General features: G+C 43.2%; 1 protein-coding gene across 1 annotated transcript in view; it reads left to right on the top strand.

Annotated features, from left to right (window-relative positions):
* The window catches only part of EFCAB2 (EF-hand calcium binding domain 2), a 131,190-nt gene that overhangs the window by 94,396 nt on the left and 12,398 nt on the right, over window positions 1–24,396 (top strand). The window contains exon 3 of the mRNA XM_058701735.1: window positions 10,242–10,314. Coding sequence (XP_058557718.1) covers window positions 10,242–10,314 — 73 coding nt within the window. The remainder of the gene's footprint in view (window positions 1–10,241; window positions 10,315–24,396) is intronic.

The following is a 24,396-nucleotide window of genomic DNA, read 5'->3' as shown; positions in this document are numbered from 1 at the left end:
GTCTTAGATCTATCCAGTGCTGCCAAGTTTTTGATTTGATTTTGATGTTGATTTGATTTGGTTTTTTTTAATATGAAATTTATTGTCAAATTGGTTTCCATACAACACCCAGTGCTCATCCCAAAAGGTGCCCTCCTCACTACCCATCACCCACCCTCCCCTCCCTCCCACCCCCCATCAACCCTCAATTTGTTCTCAGTTTTTAAGAGTGTCTTATGGTTTGGTTCCCTCCCTCTCTAACCTCTTTTTTTTTTTCCCTTCCCCTCCCCCATGGGTTTCTGTTAAGTTTCTCAGGATCCACATAAGAGTGAAAACATACGGTATCTGTCTTTCTCTGTAGGACTTATTTCACTTAGCATCACACTCTCCAGTTCCATCCACGTTGCTACAAAAGGCCATATTTCATTCTTTCTCATTGCCATGTAGTATTCCATTGTGTATATAAACCACAATTTCTTTACCCATTCATCAGCTGATGGACATTTAGGCTCTTTCCATACTTTGGCTGTTGTTGAAAGTGCTGCTATAAACATTGGGGTACAAGTGCCCCCTATGCATCAGTACTCCTGTATCCCTTGGGTAAATTCCTAGCAGTGCTATTGCTGGGTCATAGGGTAGATCTATTTTTAATTTTTTGAGTAACCTCCACACTGTTTTCCAGAGTGGCTGCACCAGCTTGCATTCCCACCGGCAGTGGAAGAGGGTTCCCGTTTCTCCACATCCTCGCCAGCATCTATAGTCTCCTGATTTGTTCATTTTAGCCACTCTGACTGGCGTGAGGTGATATCTGAGTGTGGTTTTGATGTGTATTTCCCTGATGAGGAGCGACGTTCAGCATCTTTTCATGTGCCTGTTGGCCATCTGGATGTCTTCTTTAGAGAAGTGTCTATTCATGTTTTCTGCCCATTTCTTCACTGGATTATTTGTTTTTCGGGTGTGGAGTTTGGTGAGTTCTTTATAGATTTTGGATACTAGCCCTTTGTCCGATATGTCATTTGCAAATATCTTTTCCCATTCCATTGGTTGCCTTTTAGTTTTGTTGCTTGTTTCCTTTGCAGTGCAGAAGCTTTTTATCTTCATGAGGTCCCAATAGTTCATTTTTGCTTTTAATTCCCTTGCCTTTGGAGATGTGTCATGTAAGAAATTGCTGCGGCTGAGGTCAGAGAGGTTTTTCCCTGCTTTCTCCTCTAGGGTTTTGATGGTTTCCTGTCTCACATTGAGGTCCTTTATCCATTTTGAGTTTATTTTTGTGAACGGCATAAGAAAGTGGTCTAGTTTCATCCTTCTGCATGTTGCTGTCCAGTTCTCCCAGCACCATTTGTTAACGAGACTGTCTTTTTTCTATTGGATATTCTTTCCTGCTTTGTCAGAGATTAGTTGGCCATACTTTTGTGGGTCCAATTGTGGAGTCTCTATTCTATTCCATTGGTCTATGTGTCTGTTTTTGTGCCAATACCATGCTGTCTTGATGATTACAGCTTTGTAGTAGAGGCTAAAGTCTGGGATTGTGATACCTCCCGTTTTGGTTTTCTTCTTCAATATTATTACTTTGGCTATTCGGGGTCTTTTGTGGTTCCATAGGGATTTTAGGATTGCTTGTTCTAGCTTCGACAAGAATGCTGGTACAATTGATTGGGATTGCGTTGAATGTGTAGATAGCTTTGGGTAGTATTGACATTTTAACAAGATCTATTCTTCCAATCCAAGAGCATGGAATGTTTTGCCATTTCTTTATATCTTCTTCAATTTCCTTCATAAGCTTTCTATAGTTTTCAGCATACAGATCTTTTATATCTTTGGTTAGATTTATTCCTAGGTATTTTATGCTTCTTGGTGCAATTGTAAATGGGATCAGTTTCTTTATTTGTCTTTCTGTTGCTTCATTATGAGTGTATAAGAATGCAACTGATTTCTGTACATTGATTTTGTATCCTGAGACCTTGCTGAATTCATGTATCAGTTCTAGTAGACTTTTGGTGGAGTCTATCGGGTTTTCCATTTTAAAGTAATCTGTACACCCAGCATGGGGCTTGAACTCAACCCTGAGATCACGAGTCACATGCTCTATGAAGTGAGCCAGGCAGGCACCCCCAGGTTTTTATTTTAAATGCTAAAGTACTGAGTTAAGAATATTGTAACTGATTTTGTTGTGAAATTGAAGAATGTTGTCACTAATGTATTTTCTTGTAAACTAAGACATCGTTAGTGATCAACTTTTTAAAAAATTATTTATTTATTTTGAGAGAGAGAGGAAAGAACGCAAGCAGGGGAGGAGCAGAAAGAGAGACAATCCCAAGCAGGCTCTGCACTGTCAGCACAGAACCTGACATGGGGCTTGATCTCATGAACGTGAGATCGTGACCTGAGCCAAGATCAAGAGTTGGACGCTTAACCGACTGAGCCTCCCAGGCGTCCCAATAATCAACTTTTTAAGCCAAACATGATAAATATAGCGTAACACAAAAAAGTAAATTGTTTTGCAGATAGTTTATATGAGGCAGGATTTCTGTTGTTATTTCTTACTACTTTGGTTTTCCTGCCTGAGAATGAAAGGTCCTTATCTTGTGTTTCCTTTTTAAGTTTACTTTTTACTAATCTCCATGCCCGACGTGGGGCTCGAACTCACGACCCAAGATCAAGAGTGGAATGCTCCGACTGAGCCAGCCAGGCACCCACTTCTTGTTACTATTTTCTTTCATGAACACTTTTTATTTAAAAAACTTAAACACATCTAGACAAATAGTAAGAGTGGCGCATGGAAGGAATTCTTGTGTACAGTCCCCTAGATGCACCAATTATTAACATTCTGGTGCATTTGCTTTTGCCTGTGTTCCCTCTCTTTTATGATGTACACACACACTACATTTACACGATCTACGTATTTATACGTTTTATTATTTTATTTTGCTGGACTATTTGAGAGTGAGCTGTAGACGCTGTGACCTTTCCCCTGAAATCCTCCAGTGTGTATCTTCTAAGAGCAAGAATATTCACTTACATAAGCCACCGGTGTGTATGTGCGTGTGTGTGTGTGTGTGTGTGTGTGTGTGTTTAAGTATAATCTTAGAATCAGAGCCCCTGGGGAGAAAACTTTCAGAGGTCACTGGCTCATTCCCCCGCTTCTTGCAGGTAAATTCCTACCATACAAAATTGCTATTTTCCAGGAGTGATAGACCCTGGTTCCCAAGGGACCAGGCCTGTGATGTGCATGTGCGAGGGACACAGTCTGGGGCACTCCTGAAGACACGGATGTTATGAACCAACACTGCGCTGAGCAAAACCTTATCTGAGGGCCAACTCTGTCCCTTGGGTCGTCTGTTTGGCGCCCTGGATCTGTCTTCAAGGTTCCCGTGGGATGGAACCTCCACTCTTCTTTGGAGGCGCCTTGTCACAGTCCCCAAGTTCCCTCCGTCTCGTGACATACTGGATCAGGTTTATGAGAGGTGGCGGTGTGCAGGGCTGAGGCGTGTGGATTTCAGCCTGTGTGTGTCGGGATCCCAGCCACTACTTCCCAGGGTGCTGGGGAAGTTACCCAATCTTTCTGTGGCCTGGTTTTGGTGGGTCGTCCTCGCAGGGCTGCCGTGGGGAGGAAGCGGGTAAGAGGATTTAGAGCGGTTGACAGCAGAGCCCGGCAGCTGGTGAGACCCTGTGCGCGCTTACCACCCCCCTTGCAGCCCGCGGGTGGTGGAGGGGAGGGAGTGGGCTGCGGGGTCTCCTTCTCCCAGTCCCAGAGGAGGTGACGGCTCCCAGCCGGAAGGCCGGTCAGTCTCCTGTGTCGCTGTCCTGCCCCCTGGTTGGGCCCGCAGCCCCGGCCCCCTGCTCTGGGGGGGTGGGGGGCGGCTAGAATGCGCAGCTATTTGTGGCCCTGGTAAGTTATTGAATATCTCGGGATCATCTCCTGGTCTGTGAAATGGAGAGGACAAGGCGCACACCCCATGGGACTGTCGCGGGGGGTCAAGGCGTCCGTGGGGACCGCGGGACCGGCGGCTGCACTGAATTCAGCTTCTGGCCAGAAGCTGCGCGTGCCTCTCCAGAGCGGCCGCCTTAGCCCTGTGTTCCCCTTGCCTGCCACTCCAGTCCCCCACTGCTGCCGCCCTGCACGGGCTTTCTGTCCCTCTCTCCCTGCAGGTGCCGGTGCTGTGATGACCGGTGGGCCTCTCTCCGGCCAGATCTGAGCGGCGGGCCTCTCTCCTGTCCAGATCCGAGCGGCGGGCCTTTCTCCTGTCTCCGATTGAGCCGTGGGCCTTTCTCTGTCCAGATCCAAGTGGCAGGCTTCTCTCTGCCCAGATCCGAGTGGTGGGTTTCTTCTCTTAGGCCCCTGTAACACTTTGAACAGTGGGGTCATCCTGCAACCAGGGGTCCAGGCAGGGGGCAGTTGAGGGACTGTGGGAGGAAGAGAGGGGTGGAGAGGCTAAGACAGGACAGACTGACCATGTGGCCAAGAGCTAGGCCGGCAGGTCCACAGTGAATGGTGGGTGGTGTCCTGACAGCTACAAGATGAGTGATTCATTCATTGTAAGGTTTATTTATATATTTTAAAAGAGACAGAGAGAGAGAATGTGCGGGAGAGCAAGGGAGAAGCAGAGGGAGGGAGGGAGGGAGGGAGAAAGAATCCCAAGCAGGCTCCACGCTGTCAGTGCAGAGCCCGACGCGGGGCTCCAGCTCACAAACCGTGAGATCGTGACCTGAGCCAAAAACAGAGTCAGATGCTTAACCCACTGAGCCACCCAGGCGCCCCCAAGATGAGCGACTTAGAACAAGGGCTGTGCTAGCAAAGGAAGCGGAGGGAGAGTAGTTGGAGGCAGTAAGGCACCTGTTAGAAATGTCTTAAGAGAGGGAAGTTACGTGAATATCTCAGGGCAAAAGAGGAAGCCACTAGTAAAGGGCTGAATGAAGATGTTGAGGGGGAGGCAAGTGTGTCCAGAAGAAGAGCCGAGACCGAGGGGGTTAAGACTACACACACCGAGATGAGCACTGAATAACGTATATACTTGCTGGGGGAAAAAAAGGAGCCCAGCCTGGAACTCAGGAAAATGGAGAGGGGTGAGCTTTATTAAGGAAGGGCACTTTTAGTTCCTCGGAGGCTGAGAGGGAGAGGAGGGGAGGCTTGTACACACTTGGAAGGCGGTACAGGGGCCGGGCCTGTTGTGGGGGCGCCCACCATTGGATGTGTGTCCCTCCCGAATTCATATGATGGAGCCTTGCCCCCCCCCCCCCCCCCCGCCACGTGATGGTGTTTGGAGGTGGTGGGCCTTTGGGAAGTGATTAAGTCTAGATGAGGTCACGGGGGCGGGGTCCCCGCGATGGATTGGGGCCCTTGAAAGAAGAGGGAGACCCAGAGCTCGCTCGCTGTCGGCCATGGGAGGATACGGAGAAAGGCGGTCATCCACAAGCCGGAAGCAGGGTTCTCACCAGGCCCGGAGTCTGACAGAGCCTTGGACTCTGCCGCCTTCAGAGCCGTGAGCTGCCTCTACCCAGGCTGCGGCGCGTAGCTGTGCGGCCTGGGCTGGCCGAGCGGGCAGTCGGCGGGTCAGCAGTGCCCGGTTCGCATGGGGGGGGGGGGACGCAGGTGACAGGCCTGTGGGGTCTTCCGCTGAGATTGGGCGTACCTTTGGTTTTGAGCGTGAGGCTGGAGATGATTCAGAATAGCTGTTCGGGGGGCAGTTTGCTAGGGAAGCAGCAGGAAGCGAAAGCAAGGGGGTTAGGCAGCATGCGGGACGCTGGATGTTGGACGGCGTCAATCTGCAGCAGCCTGTGATCTTTGTGTTAGGTCTTTTCTTCCCGCAGTGCTTGGCCGGAGTAGAGGAAGGAAACCGGGGAGTTGCTCAGGGTTAGGGATTAATAGAGCAGGCAGGATGGAAGGTTCAGGGGCCCAGAATCCAGGACAGGAAACGGCAGGTCTGACTGGTTGACGGCAGCAAAGGAGCACGAATGCTCGGTGAATTCGCCGCTGCCCACAGCTCGCGGGCCAGTTTGTAGGGCTTCGGGGTGAGTTCTTGAGTTGTGTTGCTCTTCAGGCCGCTGTGGACTCATCGGCCCGAGAAGCTTTGCCCTTTCCCCTTAGCGGAGTCAGGCTCCGTGCTTCAGGGCCGGAGAAAAGTAGCGCCTGCATGGCTGGAGGGCATCAGACGAGCTGTTTTCCGTGGGCAAAGTGGGTCGTCCTGGCTGGATTCACTCAGAGGAGGAGACATGGTGATCGGTTCTTCAAAGGGGAGCCAGAGGGGTAGAGAAGACCTTTCCAGGCGGGAAGGAAGGACCTGCCCTTCTGACACGGAGCCTGCGGGTGGCAGGCCCCGGGCCAGCCGTGTGCCCCCTGAGTGCTCCCACCTCCCCAGGAGCACCCCCTCGTGAGCCCTGGTCTCTCCAGCCCTCTCCGCGCTGGCCCCTGCCCATCCGCGTTCGTGAGTGCCCACCTCCCTCTGGTCTTAACGTTTCTTACAGAATCTTCCCTGGCCCCACGCCTCTGCCCCCCTCCCCAGACATCACTTCCTCCCCTTCGCTCCCCGGACCCATCCTCCTGGACCCCGTGCAGTCTAATTTCGACGGCGCCTTCCCTCCTCAAATATCACAACTGATCTTCCTTCCCTAAACCCATGCTCTCCGCAGCATGGGACACTGAGATGAGGCTCGCTTTCCCCACGTCTTTCCTCAGCTCCCTGGACGCGACCCTGTGCGGAGTTCGCGCCTCCCCTCTGGCTCCTCTCCTCCGTGGCTAACGCGGGCCTCTTCCTCGTACCGCTGGGTCAGCACGGGCCCTCTAGAGAGTTCCTCCTGGACCCCTGGCTGGTGTCTTCCTGCCAGTACACTCCCGTCAGAGCCCACGGCTTCGCTGCCAGAGCTGTGTCTCCGGCCCACACCTTCCTCCCGCTCAGGCCCTCCTGTGCGTCGTGTCTGGGGCTGGACGCCACCCAGCCCGCCACCTAATAGTCAGCCCTTCCTGTGTCGTGGGGGCTGGTAGCGACCAAGGGCTCGTTGCAACCTGGTTCAGGGGCACCTGGGGGGGCTCAGTCGGCTAAGCGTCTGACTCTTGATTTTGGCTCAGGTCATGATCTCACGGTTCGTGAGTTCGAGCCCCGCTCAGGCTCTCTGCGGACAGACTCAAAAAATAAATTAAAAAATTAAAAAACAAACAAACAAACAAACACCTGATTAACGTTTCTCAGAGAGGCACGAGGGAGAACGATTACCTTGCTGACACGGCGCAAGGTGATTCTGTCTCTCTTTCTGTGTACCTCTCAACGTCTGACTCGTGATGACGGCTCTTCCTAGCCGTTTCCAGAAATAGGGAATATTGGACTGATAATTTAAAATGTTCTAGTAGCCACAAGGAAACAAAAGGCAAAAGAGAAACAGTTGAAATTAATTTTAGTAATTGTTAGTCAACCCAATATGTCTAAAATATTGTCATTTCAACATGTGTCAATTTAAAAATGATCGATGAGATATTTTACATTTTTTTTGTGTGTGTGTGCTCAGTTTTTGAAATCTGTATTTTACACTTACAGCTTGTTTTTGTTTGGGCTAGCCACCTGTGCAGTGCTCAGTAGCCAGACGGACGAAAGGGCCGCTGTCCTACACGCCTGCCCGCAGGCGGTTCCAGGTCCCCTCTCCACCCCCTACCCCCACCCCTGCCTCTGGTGTAGGGTAACCAGCTTTTCTTCAGGTCCCTCTGATTCTGGAGTTTCTTCAGTTTTCTTTTCTTTTCTTTCTTTTTAATGTTTTATTTATTTATGTATTTTTAATTTTTTTTTTAATGTTTATTTCAGAGACAGAGCATAAGTGGGGGAAGGGCAGAGAGAGAGGGAGACAGAATCTGAAGTAGGCTTCAGGCTCTGAGTTGTCAGCACAGAGCCCGACGCGGGGCTCGAACTCACAAACCACGAGATCATGACCTGAGCTGAAGTCAGATGCTCAACCAACTGAGCCACCCAGGCGCCCCTGGAGTTTCGGTTTCCTGATGCACATAGCAAAAGGCCCGGAAGGTTATGGAAGGGCTAAATCTGTGAATACTTACCAAATCATGTTTTTGTCCCTGCCTCTCTTTGGTCTAATGTATACAGCAGCCAGTCTGATGTTACAACGATACGTTTACTAGTTCGGTGTTAGCCAGATTCACGGCACATCTTTAGGGACTTCTCGAAAGTATAGTCTTGTAAAATGCTTCAGTTTCTACCCACACCATCATGTTCAGATCCTGCCTTCACGAGGGACCTGAGCAGGAGAAGCAATGCAGAAGTGTACAGACTGAGGTACTCCGGCGGGTGTGAAACGTAGTCCACAGGAAGACGTGGCACGTATAGTGGGCCGTGTTTGTTACAAAGGAAAATCAGTAAATGAAAATTAAGAATCCCGTCTTCCTCAGTTAAAGACTTTTGATTTTCCCTCGCTGCTCATCCTGCAGCCTCTGTAAGTGAAGAAGCCTAACATTCTAATTTAAACTGTTTTCTCAGGGGTGCCAGAGTGGCTCAGTCAGTTGAGCGTCCGACTTCAGCTCAGGACATGATCTCACGGTCCGTGAGTTCGAGCCCGACATCAGGCTCTGTGCTGACAGCTCAGAGCCTGGAACCTGTTTCAGATTCTGGGTTTCCTTCTCTCTCTGCCCCTCCCCTGCTCATGCTCTGTCTCTCTCCATCTCAAAAATAAACAAAAACATTTAAAAAACATTTTTAAATGTTTTCACAGGGCACCTGGGGGACTCAGTCGGTTAAACATCCAACTCGTGGTTTTGGCTCAGGTCATGATCTAATGACCGCATGGGGCTCTGCATTGACAGTGGACCCTGCTTGGGATTCTCTGCCCCTCCCTCTCTCCCTCCCTCCCTCTCTCTCTAAATAAATAAATAAACTTAAAAAAAAAAGTTTTCTCAGTAAAATAGGGAGTAAGTATAACACCATTATTACCCAGAGTGGTAAAAAAAATTAAATATTCTAGGGGCACCTGGGTGGCGCAGTCGGTTAAGCGTCCGACTTCAGCCAGGTCACGATCTCGCGGTCTGTGAGTTCGAGCCCCGCATCAAGCTCTGGGCTGATGGCTCGGAGCCTGGAGCCTGTTTCTGATTCTGTGTCTCCCTCTCTCTCTGCCCCTCCCCGTTCATGCTCTGTCTCTCTCTGTCCCCAAAATAAATAAAAAACGTTGAAAAAAAAATTAAAAAAAAAAAAAATTAAATATTCTAGTCAAGTGGGGTGCCTAGGTGGCTCAGTTGGTTAAGCATCTGACTCTTGATTTGGGCTCAGGTCATGATCCCAGTGTCCTGGGATTGAGCCCCACATCAGGCTCTGTGCTGACAGCTCGGAGCCTGCTTGGGATTGTCTCTCCCTGCCTCTGTCCCTCTCCTTGCTCATGCTCTCCCTCTCTCACTCTCTTTCTCAAAATAAATAAATAAATATTTAAAAATTCTATTCAAGTGCATATTTGTGAAATTAAGTTAACATTCAAATATTGCATCTTTAATTTTAATAATTTTAAGTGGAAATCTTTAATAATCTATTCTAAATCCCCTCTCTTCACATCTAGGGAGTACCGAATAGAATTTATACTTTTCTTAGGTTATTTGCTGAATTGAATTACATCATTATGGGGAGGGCAGGGGCATAACTAATATTTATTGAGTGTATGCCATTCAATAAATCTTGCATAGTATAAAGCAAGAGCTATGCTTTATATTATGATAGTTCGTATTATTTTACTCTTAGGGTGTTCCCCGCCCCTTTCTAAGTATGTGCACGAAGTCACTAGGTTTTAACCACCAGGTAGGCTTCTAAACCCAGAGATTAACCTGTGCAGCCTAGCACGTGATAGAGCTCAGATCTGAACCCTGACAATCTGACACTAGGGGCCACGCTTTTCAGTATTTTGCCACTAATGTGGACTTTAACACAAACCTCTGAGGGAGATATTATTGTCCCCATTTTACAGATGCAGAAACTGAGGTTTGAAACAGCTAATTAACTTAAAATCAGCTAGTGAGTGCCTGACACTTCTTTTTCTTACCCCCTCCCCTGTTTTCATTTTCTAGAACTTTCTGATTTGGGCTCGGGCTAATCCACGCAAAACACTTCTTTCTTCTCCCTTTGGTTCACCTGTCTGCCTTTTCCTTCCCCCGGAAAAGTATCTGCTGTCCTCACAAGGTAGAACTTAATTGAGTGACCTCGGTGCTACATCTGCCCTGACCTTGTTTAGGGAAACACAGTGCTTGCTTTCCAAAGTTTATGTTCTAAAACTGTTGACCACTTTTTCCGCAGAGAGATCGGAACAATTATCAGGTCGCTAGGGTGCTGCCCGAGCGAAGGAGAGCTCCATGACCTGATCGCGGAGGTAAGCAGACCTGGGGCAAGGCTGCGTGCCGCGGGCTCCCTGCTTCGTCCATTCCTGGTGCCTCAAAACCCTTCCCTGCAGCTAAGCGTGTTCTAAACTAATGAGGGTGCTTGGTGGAAACATTCGGGCAGCTTTACGGATCAGCCAGCCAACAGGGTCTGAACAAATTAATAGCAGATCTGGAACAAATGGCTTTGACTGAGTAACATGATGGCTCAAGTGAGGAGCCCACTTTATATTGTTTATACACTTTTTTTTAATGTTTATTTATTTATTTTTGAGACGGAGAGAGAGAGAGTGCACATGCACAAGCGGGCAGGGGCAGAGAGAGAGACACACACAGAATCTGAAGCAGGCTCCAGGCTCCGAGCCGTCAGCGCAGAGCCTGACTCGAGGCTCAAACCCACAAACTGGGAGATCATGACCTGAGCCGAAGTCAGATGCTTAACCAACTGAGCCCCCCAGGCGCCCCTTATTTATACTCTTTAAACTTAGTTGAAGAAAGGCCAGCAGACAGACACAGGGGACTGACTATATGCAGAGAGGATATTGGCACTGGAAAGGTAAATATACTGAATAATGTCACTTCAGAGGGGATAGAAGCGGAAACAGAGACTGGAAGAAATTTATATTTATTTGGGGGAAATAAAACCAACTTTCCGAGCAAGTAGTAAACACAATAATAAGAACTAACTTGACATTGACCAAAGAGTCTAAGAATTTGAAAAATGGTTATTTGCAACCGTGTAGATGAGTCCCTGGAGAGAGTTATCCCGTAAAGCAGTGGTGAGTGGCCCAAGACCAGAGAGCTTCCTGCCCTGTTTGGTTTTCCAGCAAAAGATCTGCTCTAACTTCCACATGCAGCTTTCAGTCCAACAAAGCAGGGGCCTGCGGGGAACCGAGCTCCCTGGGCCCCCACCATGAGAAGAACCTTTCCAGAACTGCTTTTGTGGGTGTGTGGGTCTCCAGGTAGGAGGAAACAGGAGACAGGCAAGGAGGCGCGATTTTGTTGATTTCCTTATTCCATGTGCCCAGCACAGCACCGGCCCCGGGCGCATCCCTTTCAGTTTGTCCATGATAATCGGTACTTCAAAGACAAATGAAATAACGTATTTGAATCCTAACGCACTATATGAAGTTAAGGAACGGAAGATCAGGAAGGTAACTCTGATACCCACCTCTTGGCATCTTGGTAACTAAAAGGCAGTACCAGTTTTTCATTAGCATTTAAAAATATTCAGTACAGCACAAAATCTTTACGCTGGTTTTCCATTTGGGGACCCGGTGAAACTATTTTTACTCAGAGGAAAAAAAAAAAACTTATTTTTCCCAAGTGGGTCCTCATTTTTAAAAATAAGGTGTTGATCGCTGCTTGACAGTGTTTATCGACAAAGCGAGAATCTGTGCTAGGGAAAGGAAAGTTGGCATTGTGGAGCAGAGAGGGACTGGAGGATGAATTTACAGTGAAATCATAATGATTGCGTACAATTCAGTAGAGTAAGCGCAGCGGTAATGAAAAATGGCCCTGGAAAGATAGAAAAGCGGAACCTTCAGAGCCTGATTCCTTGATGGTTGGTTTGTACGTTTCAATCTGTAGCGGGGGTCCGCCAATCCCAACCCCTGGGCCAAATCCAGCCCACCTCCTCTTATTGTAAATAAAGTTTTATCGGGACACAGCTAAACTCGTTTATTTACATATTGTCTGTGGCTGTTTTCTCACTGCAAGAGTGGAGGTTCAGTCCTCGTGACAGAGACCATATGGTTTGCAAAGCTTAAAATATTTACTGTCGGGCCCTTTCCAGGGAAAGTTTGCCAAGTCTTGATCTGTAAGTTTTTCTGGCAAAGTGGAACAGACACCATGAATAGTGTCAGGAAGTCTACTTGCAAACCCCAGAGCTACCACTTACAGCTGTGTGGCCTTGGCTGAGCAGCGTCCTCTTTCCAAGCCTGGTCCCACATCTGCGAAAAGAACGCAACAATAGCCAAGTGTCTTTATGAGGATTCATTCTGATCACTGCAAGGAATCAGCTGTTCCCTGGTGGGCACTCAGTGTATATTTGGGTTGGCTTGCTCTGTAGGTGGCTCTCTACCGAAATGACCCCATGGGTTTCACAGTTAATCACAGTAGATGCTCAGGCCCCAGCATTTTCTTTTGTATTTGTCCTTTGCTTAGGTACATTGACACAGCCTTTGAAAATTACACGTTTCGAACAGTTGGACCAAGAGGGATCACTGTGCGATCTAAGCCCTACATATGTTTTTCTGTATTTGTGCGCAACAGTTTGTTCAGATTAAATTATAGCAAGATGCTTAAGAAGCTTAAGAATTATAGCAATATGCTATCTAAGCCCTACATATGTTTTTCTGTATTTGTGCGCAACAGTTTGTTCAGATTAAATTATAGCAAGATGCTTAAGAAGCTTTGTGTGTGACTACCCTTTTTGAAGTTTCCCAAATAACTGAGGGGGGAAAAAAAGCACATAGATATTTGTAGGTATCAAATACATTAAAAAAAAAAACAAAGCTCCAAATAGTAGGTGAATAAGGATGGATGAATGTTGTATTGATAAATGCTCTGTAATGGTTTCAGAAACGAAACTGTATCTGCTTCATTTGCTTTAAAATGCAATAATGTAAAAAAATACAATCATGTGACAGTGCTGTAAAATTCTACACATCGAAGGGCACCTGGGTGGCTCAGTTGGTTAAGCATCTGCCTCTTGACTTTGGCTCAGGTCATGATCTCATGGTCTTCAGATCGAGCCCTGCATTAGGCTGCATGCTAGGCGTGGAGCCTGCGTGGGGTTCTCCCTCTCACTCTTCCCCTCCCCCCGCTTGTCCCTCCCTCCCTCCCTTCCTCTCTCTCTCAAAAACAAACAAAAACCCGCATCAAAATCTATGTTCAGTTCTCTAGCTGCCATTTACTTAAATTTCAGTGTAGATACATACTCTCAGCCCCTCACTTCCTGAGGAGCGATAGGAGAGCTAATGTCTCTCTTGAAATAGATCATTTAAAAATCACTCAGCATTGATCCCTCTACTTCATATTCTACAATTAGCAACTTGCCCCAAATAAATCTCTACCCGCTTGGAATATCACAAAACCCAACAGCCTTAAGAAGGGTTAATATAAATTTTATTGACATACAGGTTATTAAACCATTCTTCCTTTACTATGGAGTTAGAGCCTTCCAGGCTCTTCCGTGTGAGAGCTGGGGCCGGGGGTGGGGGTGGGGGGACATGGTGGCCTCTCAATACAAGCGGGAAGGGCGTGGAGAGGTCTACAGCCTTCAAAGTTCAAACTCAAGTGGAATTGTGGAGAATTTAAAGTAATTAGAAGGGAGAACTACGAGATGTTTGGAAAATAACACCTATGTTGATAAGATTATTACACTGTACAGTGATTTTTTCTAAAAGGTCAATTCGTCAGGAAGGTATTAAAAATCATAAATGTCTGTGTTCCATAGATGGAGATTTTAACAAGCTTCTCAAGTAATTGATAGAGCAACTACATAAAATATCAGCAAAGATGGAGATAATCTCAACACCACCATTAACCACTCTGGCCTAACTGATATTTATAGGACACTACACCTACAATACATGTTCTTTCCAAGTGTCCATGGAATGTTCAATAGGATATATTAAGTGCTGGACCATAAAACAAATCTCAGTACATTTTAAAAAATCGAAATCATACAGGATATGTTCTCTGATTTAAAAAATGGAATGAAGCCAGAGATCAATTGAGAATAAGATAACTAGGAAGTCCTCAAATATTTGAAACGAAGCAACATACTTCTAAAACGATTCATGTATCAAAGAAGAAATCACAAGGGGAGTGAGAAAGCATTTTGCCCTGAACGTTGATGAAAATGCAACACGTCAAATGTTGTGGGATTCAGGGAAAGTAGTGCTTGGAGGCCAGTTTACAACTCTAAATGTTCACATTGGAAAAGTAAAAAGACCTAAAATTAATGATCTAAATTCTCATCTTAGGAAGCTAGGAAAAGAAGAGCAACATAAACCCAATATATAGAGAAGGAGAAAAATTGTGAAGAGCAGAAATCAGTGTACTAGAAAATGGACAGAGAAAATCCCTGAACGCAAAATACTAGTCTTTTCAAATAAAACTGATAATCTTGTAGCTCAGACAATCCAGACAAATTACCAACATCTAGATTAGAGGAGAGTTTTTCATTATCCTTCAGACATTTGAAAACGATAATAAGAGACAGCTTTATGCCACTAAATGCAGCAACTTAGATGAAATTGACATGCTCACCAAGAGACACAAATGACCAACACTGACCCAAGAAAAAGCGGAGAATTTGGGTAGCCCCCTATCAGTTATGAAAATTAAATTTATAATTAAAAACTTTCCCATAAAGAAAACTAGAAGTTCAGATGGCTTCTCTAGTGAATTTTTTTTCAAACATTTATGGAAGAAATAGTACCAATTCTACTCAAAATTCTTTCTGAAAACATTACAGGAGGTAACACTTTCCAGGCTAGTATTACTGTGATATTCAAACCAGACAATTGTATTACAAAAAAAAAGGAAAACTACAGATCTTGTTAACATAGATGTAAAAAGTCCTTACTATGATTTTACCAAGTCAATTTCAACAGTATCATATAAAGGATAATACATCATGAGCAGGTGGAGTTTATCTCAGGAATTTAAGGTTGGCTTAACATGAATCAATGTAATCTACTACATTAAGAGAACAAAGTCGATAAATCGTATGATCATTTCAATAAATATATAAAAAGCATTTGAAAAAATTCAATACCCACTGAAGATGACAATACTCAGCAAACTAAGAATAAAAGGAAACTTGTCAATCTGGCCAAGGGCAGCTGTGAAAACTCAAGGCTAAGATGATACTCAGTGTTTTCTACCTAAAATCGTGAACAAGGCATGGATGCCTGTGTTTATCACTCCTATTCATCATTGTACTTGAAGTCCTAGTTAGTGCAACAAGGTAAGAAGAAATAATAAAATACTTTTATATTTATATTATTTTCTATATTTCTATATTTTTATAATATTTAATATAGTATATTTAATATTATTATAAAAATAATAGAAGTGAAACTATTTCTATGTCAGACAACATGATTTTTCATGGAGAAAATCCTAAGAGAGTTACCAAAAAGCCACTAGAATGTGTGACTTTAGCCAGATCATAGGCTACATGGTCAACATGAAAAATTAATTGTATTTCTTTTTTTTTCCAGATGTCTTCTTTATTTATTTTATTTTATTTTTTTTAAATTTACATCCAAATTAGTTAGCATATAGTGCAACAGTGATTTCAGGAGTAGATTCCTTAATGCCCCTTACCCATTTAGCCCATTCCCCCCTCCCACAACCCCTCCAGTAACCCTCTCTCTGTTTTCCATATTTAAGAGTCTCTTATGTTTTATCCCCCTCCTTGTTTTTATATTATTTTTGTTTCCCTTCCCTTATGTTCATCTATTTTGTCTCTTAAAGTCCTCATATGAGTGAAGTCATATGATATTTGCCTTTCTCTGACGAATTTCACTTAGCTTAATACCCTCCAGTTCCATCCACGTAGTTGCAAATGGCAAGATTTCATTCTTTTTGATTGCCGAGTAATACTCCATTATATATATATATATACCACCTCTTCCTTATCCATTCATCCATCGATGGACATTTGGGCTCTTTCCATACTTTGGCTGTTGTCGATAGTGCTGCTATAAACATGGGGGTGCATGTGTCCCTTCGAAACAGCACACCTGTATCCTGTGGATAAATGCGTAGTAGTGCAATTGCTGGGTCGTAGGGTAGTTCTATTTTTAATTTTTTTAGGAAGCTCCATACTGCTTTCCAGAGAGGCTACACCAGCTTGCATTCCCATAATTGTATAATTAGAAATCAATGGTAAGAAAAATGAAATCAAGTAAACAACTCCGTTTAAAAAAGCATTAGAATAGAAGAGTCAATACATCTAACAAAATATAGGCAAGACTTATACCCTAAAAACAGCAAACACTATAAAGAGAAATTAACTAAGATTTAAAAGGATACATATACATGTTAATGGATTGCAAAACAACATCGTTAAGATGGCAGTTCTTTGATGAATTCAGTATGTGTTCAAAATCATAGCAGGCTTTTGTTTTTAAAGACATTTATAAGTTGATTCTGAAATTTGAATGGAAAAGCAAAGGACCTAGAATAAACAAAATAATTTTGAAGGTGTAGGGCAAGGGTGGGTGGACTTTCACTACCTGATTGCAAGATTCACTGCAAAACTACAGTAATCATGACAGTGTGATATTTGTGGACTGAAAGACATATAGACCAATGGGACAAACCAGAGGATCCAGAAACAGAACTATACATCTCTGACAAAGGTGCCAAAGTAATTCCATGAAGAAAGGATGATCACTTCAATAAATAGTGCAGGAGCAAATGGGTATCTGAATAGAAAGAACACAAAGTTTGTCACTCTTTTTACTCCATACAAAGGTTAACTTGAAGTGGATCATAGACCTGAATAGATGAGCTAAAACTATACATTGCTAGAAGAAGAGAGAAAACCCTGTGATATTGGGTTAGCCAAACATTTCTTAGATAAGACATAAAAAGCATGAACCACACAAAAAACCAAACACAATAAACAATGATTATCTTAATATTAAAAGGATTTGCCCAATCAGGGGGTGCCTGGGTGGCTCAGTCACTTACGCATCTGACTCTTGGTTTTGGCTCAGGTCATGAGTTTGCGCCCTGCATCAGGCTCCACACTGTTAGTGTGTGAATCCCACTGCTTGGGATTCTCTCTTTCTCCTTCTCTCTGCCCCTCCCCTGCTTGCACATGCTCTCTCTCTCTCTAAATAAATAAAATAAAATCGAATCGAATCAAATTGAATAAAATAAAATAAAAATCATAACGATACTCACTGAACTTGAAGAAAGAGTGGAGGACCTCAGTGAGACCCTCAAGGAAGAGATAGAAAACATAAAAAAGAACCAATCAGGGACGAATAACTCAATGAATGAAATGAAAAATACACCCACAAGAGAGAATAGATAGTAGACTAGAGAAAACAGAAGAATGGATCTGTGACCTGTAGGACAGAGTAATGGACAGCAATCAAGCTGAACAGGAGAGAGAAGGACAAATGCAAAATGAAAATAGACTAAGTGAACTCAGTGACACCATCAAGTGTAGTAACATTGACATTATAGGGATCCCAGAAGGAGGAGAGAGAGAAAAAGGAATAGAAAATTTATTTGAAGAAATAATAGCTGAAAACTTCCTGAATCTAGAGAAGGAAAGAGAAATCCAGATCCAGGAACCACAGAGAACCCCCAACAAAGTCAACCCAAAGATGTCCATACCAAAATACATAGTAATTAAGATGGCAAAAAGTAGTGATCAAGATAAAAATTTAAAAGCAGCAAGAGAAAAGAATGCAGTAACATACAGGGGAAACCTCATAAGGTTATTAGCTGATTTTTCAGCAGAAACTTTGCAGGCCGGAAGGGAATGTCATGATATATCCAAAGTGCCGAAAGAAAAAAAATCTGCAGCCAAGAATACTCTATTCAGCAATGCTCTCATTCAGAATAGAAGAAGAGATTAAGAGTTTCCCAGACAAACAAAAGTTAAAGAAATTCATGTCCATTAAGTCAGCCTGATAAGAAATTTAAAAGGGACTTTTTGAGTGGAAAGGAAAGACCATAAGTAGGAATAAGAAAGGTAGGAAGCACAAAAGCAGTAACATTAAATGTATCTGTAAAAGTCAGTCAAGCGATTCACAAAATAAAAGATGTAAGGTATGACACCATATGCATAAAATGTGGAGTGGGGGGAGAAGAGTGAAGAATGGATTCAAACTTAAGTGACCATCAACTTAATATAGACTGCTATACATAATACTAATGGCAACCACAAATCAAAAACCTGTAATAGATATGCAAAAAATAAAGAGAAAGAAATCTAAGTATATCACTAAAGAAAGCCAGCAAACCATGAGAGAAGAAAGGAACAGAGACGAACTACAAAAACAACCGGAAAACAAGTAACAAAATGGCAATAAATACATACCTATCAATAATTACTTTGAACGTAAATGGACTAAATGCCCCAATCAAAAGACATAGGGTGAAGGAATGGGTAAAAAAAACATGACTCATCTATATGCTGTCTACAAGTGACCCATTTCAGACCTAAAGACACCTGCAGATTTAAAGGAAAGGGAAAAACATTTATCACGCAAATGGAAGTGAAAAGAAAGCCAGGGTAGCAATAGTTATATAAAGGACAAAATCGACTTTAAAACAAAGACTGTAACAAGGGACAAAGAAGGACACCATATAATCATAAAGGAGACAATCCAACAAGAAGGTCTAACAATTGTAAATATTTACGCACCAACATGGAAGCACCCAAATACATAAAGCAGCTACTAACAGAAAGGAACTAATCAATGGTAATACAACAATAGTAGGGGACTTTAATGCACTGTTTACATCAATGGACAGATCATCCAAACAGAAATCAATAGGGAGACAGTGACTTTGAATGACACATCGGAGCAGATGGATTTAACAGATATTTTGAGAACATTCCATTTTCATTTCTTTGATGTGTCTGTTGACCTTCTGGATGTCTTCTTTGGAAAAATGTCCGTTCATGTCTGCTGCCCATTTTTAAACTGGATTATTGTATTACTATCAAGGAAATGCAAATCCAAACAATGAGATATCATCTCACACATGTCAGAATAGCTAAAATCAAAAACAAAAGAAACAACAAGTTTGGTGAGAATGTGGAGAAGAAACCCTCGTTCACTGTTGGTGGGAATGCAAACTGGTGCAATCACAGGGGAGAACAGTACGGAGGTTCCTCAAAAAATTAAAAATAAAACTACCATATGATCCATTAATTCCACTACTGGGTATTTAGCCAAAGAATATGAAAACATTTATTCAAAAAGGCATATGCACCCCTATGTTTATTGCAGCATTACTTAACAATAGCCAAATTATGGCAACAACCCAAGTGTCCATCGATAGATGAATGGATAAAGAAGCTGTGGTATGTATATAATGGAATACTACTCACATAAAAAGAATGTAATCTTGCCATTTGCAACAACATGGATGTATCTAGAGAATATAATGCTAAGTGAAATAGGTCAATCGGAGAAATACAAATAAATACCACATGATTTCACTCTGATGCGGAATTTAAGAAACAAAACAGAAGAACAAAGAAAAAAAGAGACAGACCAAAAAAGAGTCTTAACTATAGAGAATAAAGAGGTGGTTACCAGAGAGGAGGTGGGGGGGGGGGAATGGGTGAAATAGGTAATGGAGATTAAGAGTACATTTATCATGATGAGCACTGAGTGACATATAGAACTGTTGAATCGCTATATTGTACACCTGAAACTAATATAACATTGTATGTCGACTGTACTGGAATTAAAAAAAAAATCTCCCTCCCGTGTACCCCTGTGTTTTTCAAACTGCTGCTTCTATGGTGTATGTCAGAGGGGCTGTTTGTTGTGGTGTCTCCTTAAGGGGGAAGACCCAGCTTCCTCTTGCCCTCTGGCTCTCCTAGAGCCAAGCCTGCTGATTTTTAAAGTTCCAGGTATTAAGCCCCACTGATTGTAAGAACTTTCGAAGTTAGGCCTCTCTGGCTTTCAAAGCCAGATATTGTGGGGGGGGGGGGGTAGGGGGGGAGGGGTTGTCTTCCCTGTGTGAGTCCCTTGTGCCTGGGTACCTGGCATGGGGTCTTCTCCTCTTCCCTCTCTGTGTCTCCAGCATCCCTCCCTCCCCTGGACAGTCTCGGACAGTCCTGCATGTCTGTTAGGCTCCCAGCTGTATCTCTGCCCCTTCCTCCCTTCTTTGATGTAGCCTTTTTTCTACATTTAGCTGTGGAGAATCTGTGCTGCCAGTGTTTGAGTCATTTTCTGGATTATATACAACTGACGTGGGTGTTACCAATTTGTATCCATGGGATGAGAGGTGAGCCCAGGATTCTCATACCAAAATCTTCTGCCTTAACTCCGCTCATTGAGAATTCTTGGCCTACTGCTGGAGTTCAGTTTTCTGGGTCTGTTAGGTCATGGTTACTCGTCCATCTGCTTTCCAGCTTCCAAAATTTTATTGCTGTTGTATGCTCTCCTAGTCTACCTGTCTAAGGTTTGCGATTGTTTAAAAAATATATTCCTTTACTGCAATTTTAACGAGGTTCGAGAGGGACTGAAATTACATGCGTGTGTGCACTCTGCCTTCTTAACCCAGACTTCCACTGGTATTTGATTAGTCATTCAGCAGAAAGCAGCAGTAATAATTCAGAGAAAATGAAAATAAATCTAAATGAGATATCCTTAAATAATCTTTGAAAAAGAGGTTTGCTAAATGTGAGAATTAGAACACCGAACAATTATAGCATGTATGATATAATACACACTTTACATTGTATTAAGGAAGCGTGTTTAAATATTAAAGGTAACTACAAAAAGAATAGAAGTTGAACGTATCACTTCCAAATTGATAAAGAGGATAAACGAATTCAAGGGCGTTTCAGTCAGTCCAAAGAATGTGGAAAATAACTAAAAAAGAAGCATAGAAAAATCAGGGTGCATAGAAAGCACAAGATAAGGATATTAGCAATTATAATAAATGCAGCTGGACGAAAGTCACAAGGTAGAAAACAGAGATTGTGAAATTAGACTTTACAAAGATCCACCTTACACTGTACCAACAAATTCTGCCTTCAGATGATACACTGACCCCTTCTTACCACTTCTATACCCATCACCTTGGTCCAAGCCACTGTCCCAATCTCCCTGAACAACCATGGCGGCCTTTGAACTCTCTGCTCCCGCGCTTGGTCCCCTGCTGTCTACTCTTCACACTACAGTCAAGAAGGATGACGTTAACAAGGTTAGGTCAGTCAGAGTGCTCCACTCCTCTGCTCAGAACCCCTCTTCTGAGGTCCCCAAGTCACTTAGGAAAAAAGTCCAAAGTACTTTTCTTAGCACAGCTTACAAGGCCCTAAGGGATCAGGTCTGTCACTTCCTGCCATTGCCCTTGGTCACATGCTGGCTTCCTTGCTGTTTTCGACTATGTCCTACATGCTTCTATTCAAGGTCTTTGTTCTTGCTCTCACCCCTGCTCTGGGGTGCTCTTCTTCCAAGTACCCACAGCACTTAGAGACCTTATGTTTTAGATCTGGACCAGAGTGAGTCCTAATGTGGCAAGAAAGAAAGCATCTCGCAGATGATGCTGCCATCCTGAACTGCCCCATGTTTTACCTGTGCCTTGTGAATCTCTGTCCTTGGAAGTTTGATACTAGGTAAGATCTCGGATTCTGGTGAGTCTGACTTGATGATACAAGCCTTTGTGTTTTGTCAGTAGTATTCGACACGATCTGAAGTTCTCTATTTATGTGTCTGTCTCTCGCTTTTGTGATAGAAACTCCTTGAAGGCGCAAAGCTTATGCCTCGTACACCATTGCATCCTTAGCGTGTAGAACAAAGCCCGACATGTACTGGTTCAAGAAACTGCTCTCCTGTTTGCTGTGGGCCCGAGCAATAGTCTGGTTATAATTGTGTTTCTGACACCTTCTCTTCTGCCTCTAATACTTTCTAGACTCTACTTGTAAGACCTATTATCAGAATAGTAGCAAATGTGGAAATTAGGCTTACAAAGCACCGCAGAGATACTTACTATAGGTCTGATTCATGTGCTCAAAAATTCCAAGTTTACGGGAAGTAAAAGTAATTAAAACCTCCTGTGAACGGGTCATCGTTCATTCGACAAATAATTATCAAGCATTTAGTACGTGCCGGGTGTCAGGCATACAGAGACACAAGACAACTGAAGAAACCCCATCCTAATTGGGCTCGGGATAGTTTCAAACCATTTAAATTTGTGAACATCGAAAATGTAAATACATAGGCATTAAAATATTCGAGATTGTACTCAGTCCTCTTCATTTTGCTAAATGAAGAAACTCACCCATAAATGAACGTTCAGTGCATTTTCTGTGGTCAGTGATTTAATGTTAAGTTAACAGTGGTGAGAAGCCTTTATGATGTCAATGTGTCAAATATTCCCTAGTAACCAGTTACAACAATGTAATGATTCTACTGAGTCATTTCCTGCATTTTTCATCTTGGCCGAAAAATACCTTACCGTACCAGACGTACCACAAGCCCCAGAGGTCCCAAATCACGGTTTCTCATTGTTTTTAATTGGTTAAGTATCCTCAGAAATATTTTCTTTGAAACTTCAGAAATGGCTGTCTCGTTAGTAGAGTAAAATCTGCATACTCCACAAAAATTCCAGTGGGGATTTCCATCAGCCTGGACCTTAACTACATCATTCTCGTTTCCAGATGAGCCCTGAGATGTCACATCGTTCGGAATCCACCTGTGTCAGAGATTGGGAACGGGTGGGAATAATTATGTTCTGATTTTGAAGTAGCTGGTGACGTGAAATATTGTCATCTGTTGTTTTTCCTCAACACCTTGGCATTGGAGGAGGTGGGAGAAGGAAGTAGATCTCCTCTAATTCGTGCTAATGTTAGATGCCGGAGGTAAAGATTCGTAGACCGAGAGGTACTTCGGAGATTATCTAGAAATGGCTACCAGCCATGATTTCTGAATGAAAATAGCTAAATGGCGGTGGGGGAGGGGAGTGGGGTGTTGAGAGGATTGTGTTGCACAAAGAATACACTGAGATTATCACTTATCTGTAGCTAGAAGAACAACAGTGAATGGTATGAAAGCAGCGGTCAACAGCAGGAAAGAAAACCCAGAGAAATCAGTCAGTAAGTGTCGTTTTCCGTCTCTTACACAAATATGTAATATAAATAAATACATTTCATAATTTTATATAAACCAACCATAACAAGAGACTAATAAAAGTTTTTATTTCAATGTTTATTGTGATAAAATAAGTAATACATTATAGACAATTTTTAAAGAAATAGAGGAAAATCCTTTCCAATAACCCATCACCGTAATATAATCATTGTAGTATCGTAGTGCACTTCCTTCCATATTATTTTCGTATGCCTGTTTTTAACATGACTGTATTCTTGTAGTACTGTTAGTTTAGCTGTAACCCCTTCACACCTCCCCCCCTACAAGAGGATAAAAAGGGGAAATTGATAGCCATTGATGCCTGCATAACCTCAAGTTCTAGAAACACTCAGTTGGAAGGGAACGTAATGATCCGGCTTAGCTACCTGACGATTCTTAGCATCTCTGATGGTTGGTTCATTCCAACTTTTTTTGGATACTTACCTTAATAAATAATTTATAACCCAAACACATATCCTGATTTTTGTACAATAGTCTCTGGACTGTTTTGGAGTAAATAAATTTTCTTAAGTAGGTGGCTTTTTATTATATTTTTTTAAATGTTTATTTTTGAGAGAGAGACAGAGACAGAGAATGAGCAGGGGAAGGGCAAAGAGAGAGGGAGACAAAGAATCTGAAGCAGGCTCCAGGCTCTGAGCTGTCAGCACAGAGTGAGACATGAGACTCAAACTCGTGAGCCGCGAGATCATGACCTGAGCCGAAGTCGAACGCTCAACCGACTGAGCCACCCAGGAGCCCCTAAAGTAGGTGGCTTTAAGATTTTTCATTCGTAAAGATTTTTTTTGGCAAATGCCAATGAATTTTTGTTAATAAAATATTCCATCCAAGGTAGAGAAATACTTTCTAAATTGTACTTTTTTCTTTTTTTGCTTTGAGTCATGATTTGTATCAGAATTTGGATATGTGATATTTGGAGCCTAACTTGAAATAAATCATGGTTTTTGTTTTTATTTTTTAACCACAAAGAGTTAAAAAATGGTACATATATCTTATTTGGTGACCTGGAACTAGGTGAAATGTAGGTGCTTTATAAACCATATTAACTACTGATATTATCTTGCTTTTGTGAAGCATGAAATCGTTCAATTTATTGACTGAGTGTTGTGTCACTGGGGAGAAATGAATTTTCACTGTGTGTTTTATTGCACCTACTCAGTGAGTTCAGCATTAAAATAAATAATGCTTTAATGAGAA

Source organism: Neofelis nebulosa, chromosome 15, assembly GCF_028018385.1.
Source record: "Neofelis nebulosa isolate mNeoNeb1 chromosome 15, mNeoNeb1.pri, whole genome shotgun sequence".
NCBI classification, from domain to species: Eukaryota; Metazoa; Chordata; class Mammalia; order Carnivora; family Felidae; genus Neofelis; species Neofelis nebulosa.
Note: the sequence above shows the minus strand (reverse complement) of the source record. Positions and strands in the feature narration are given on the sequence as shown.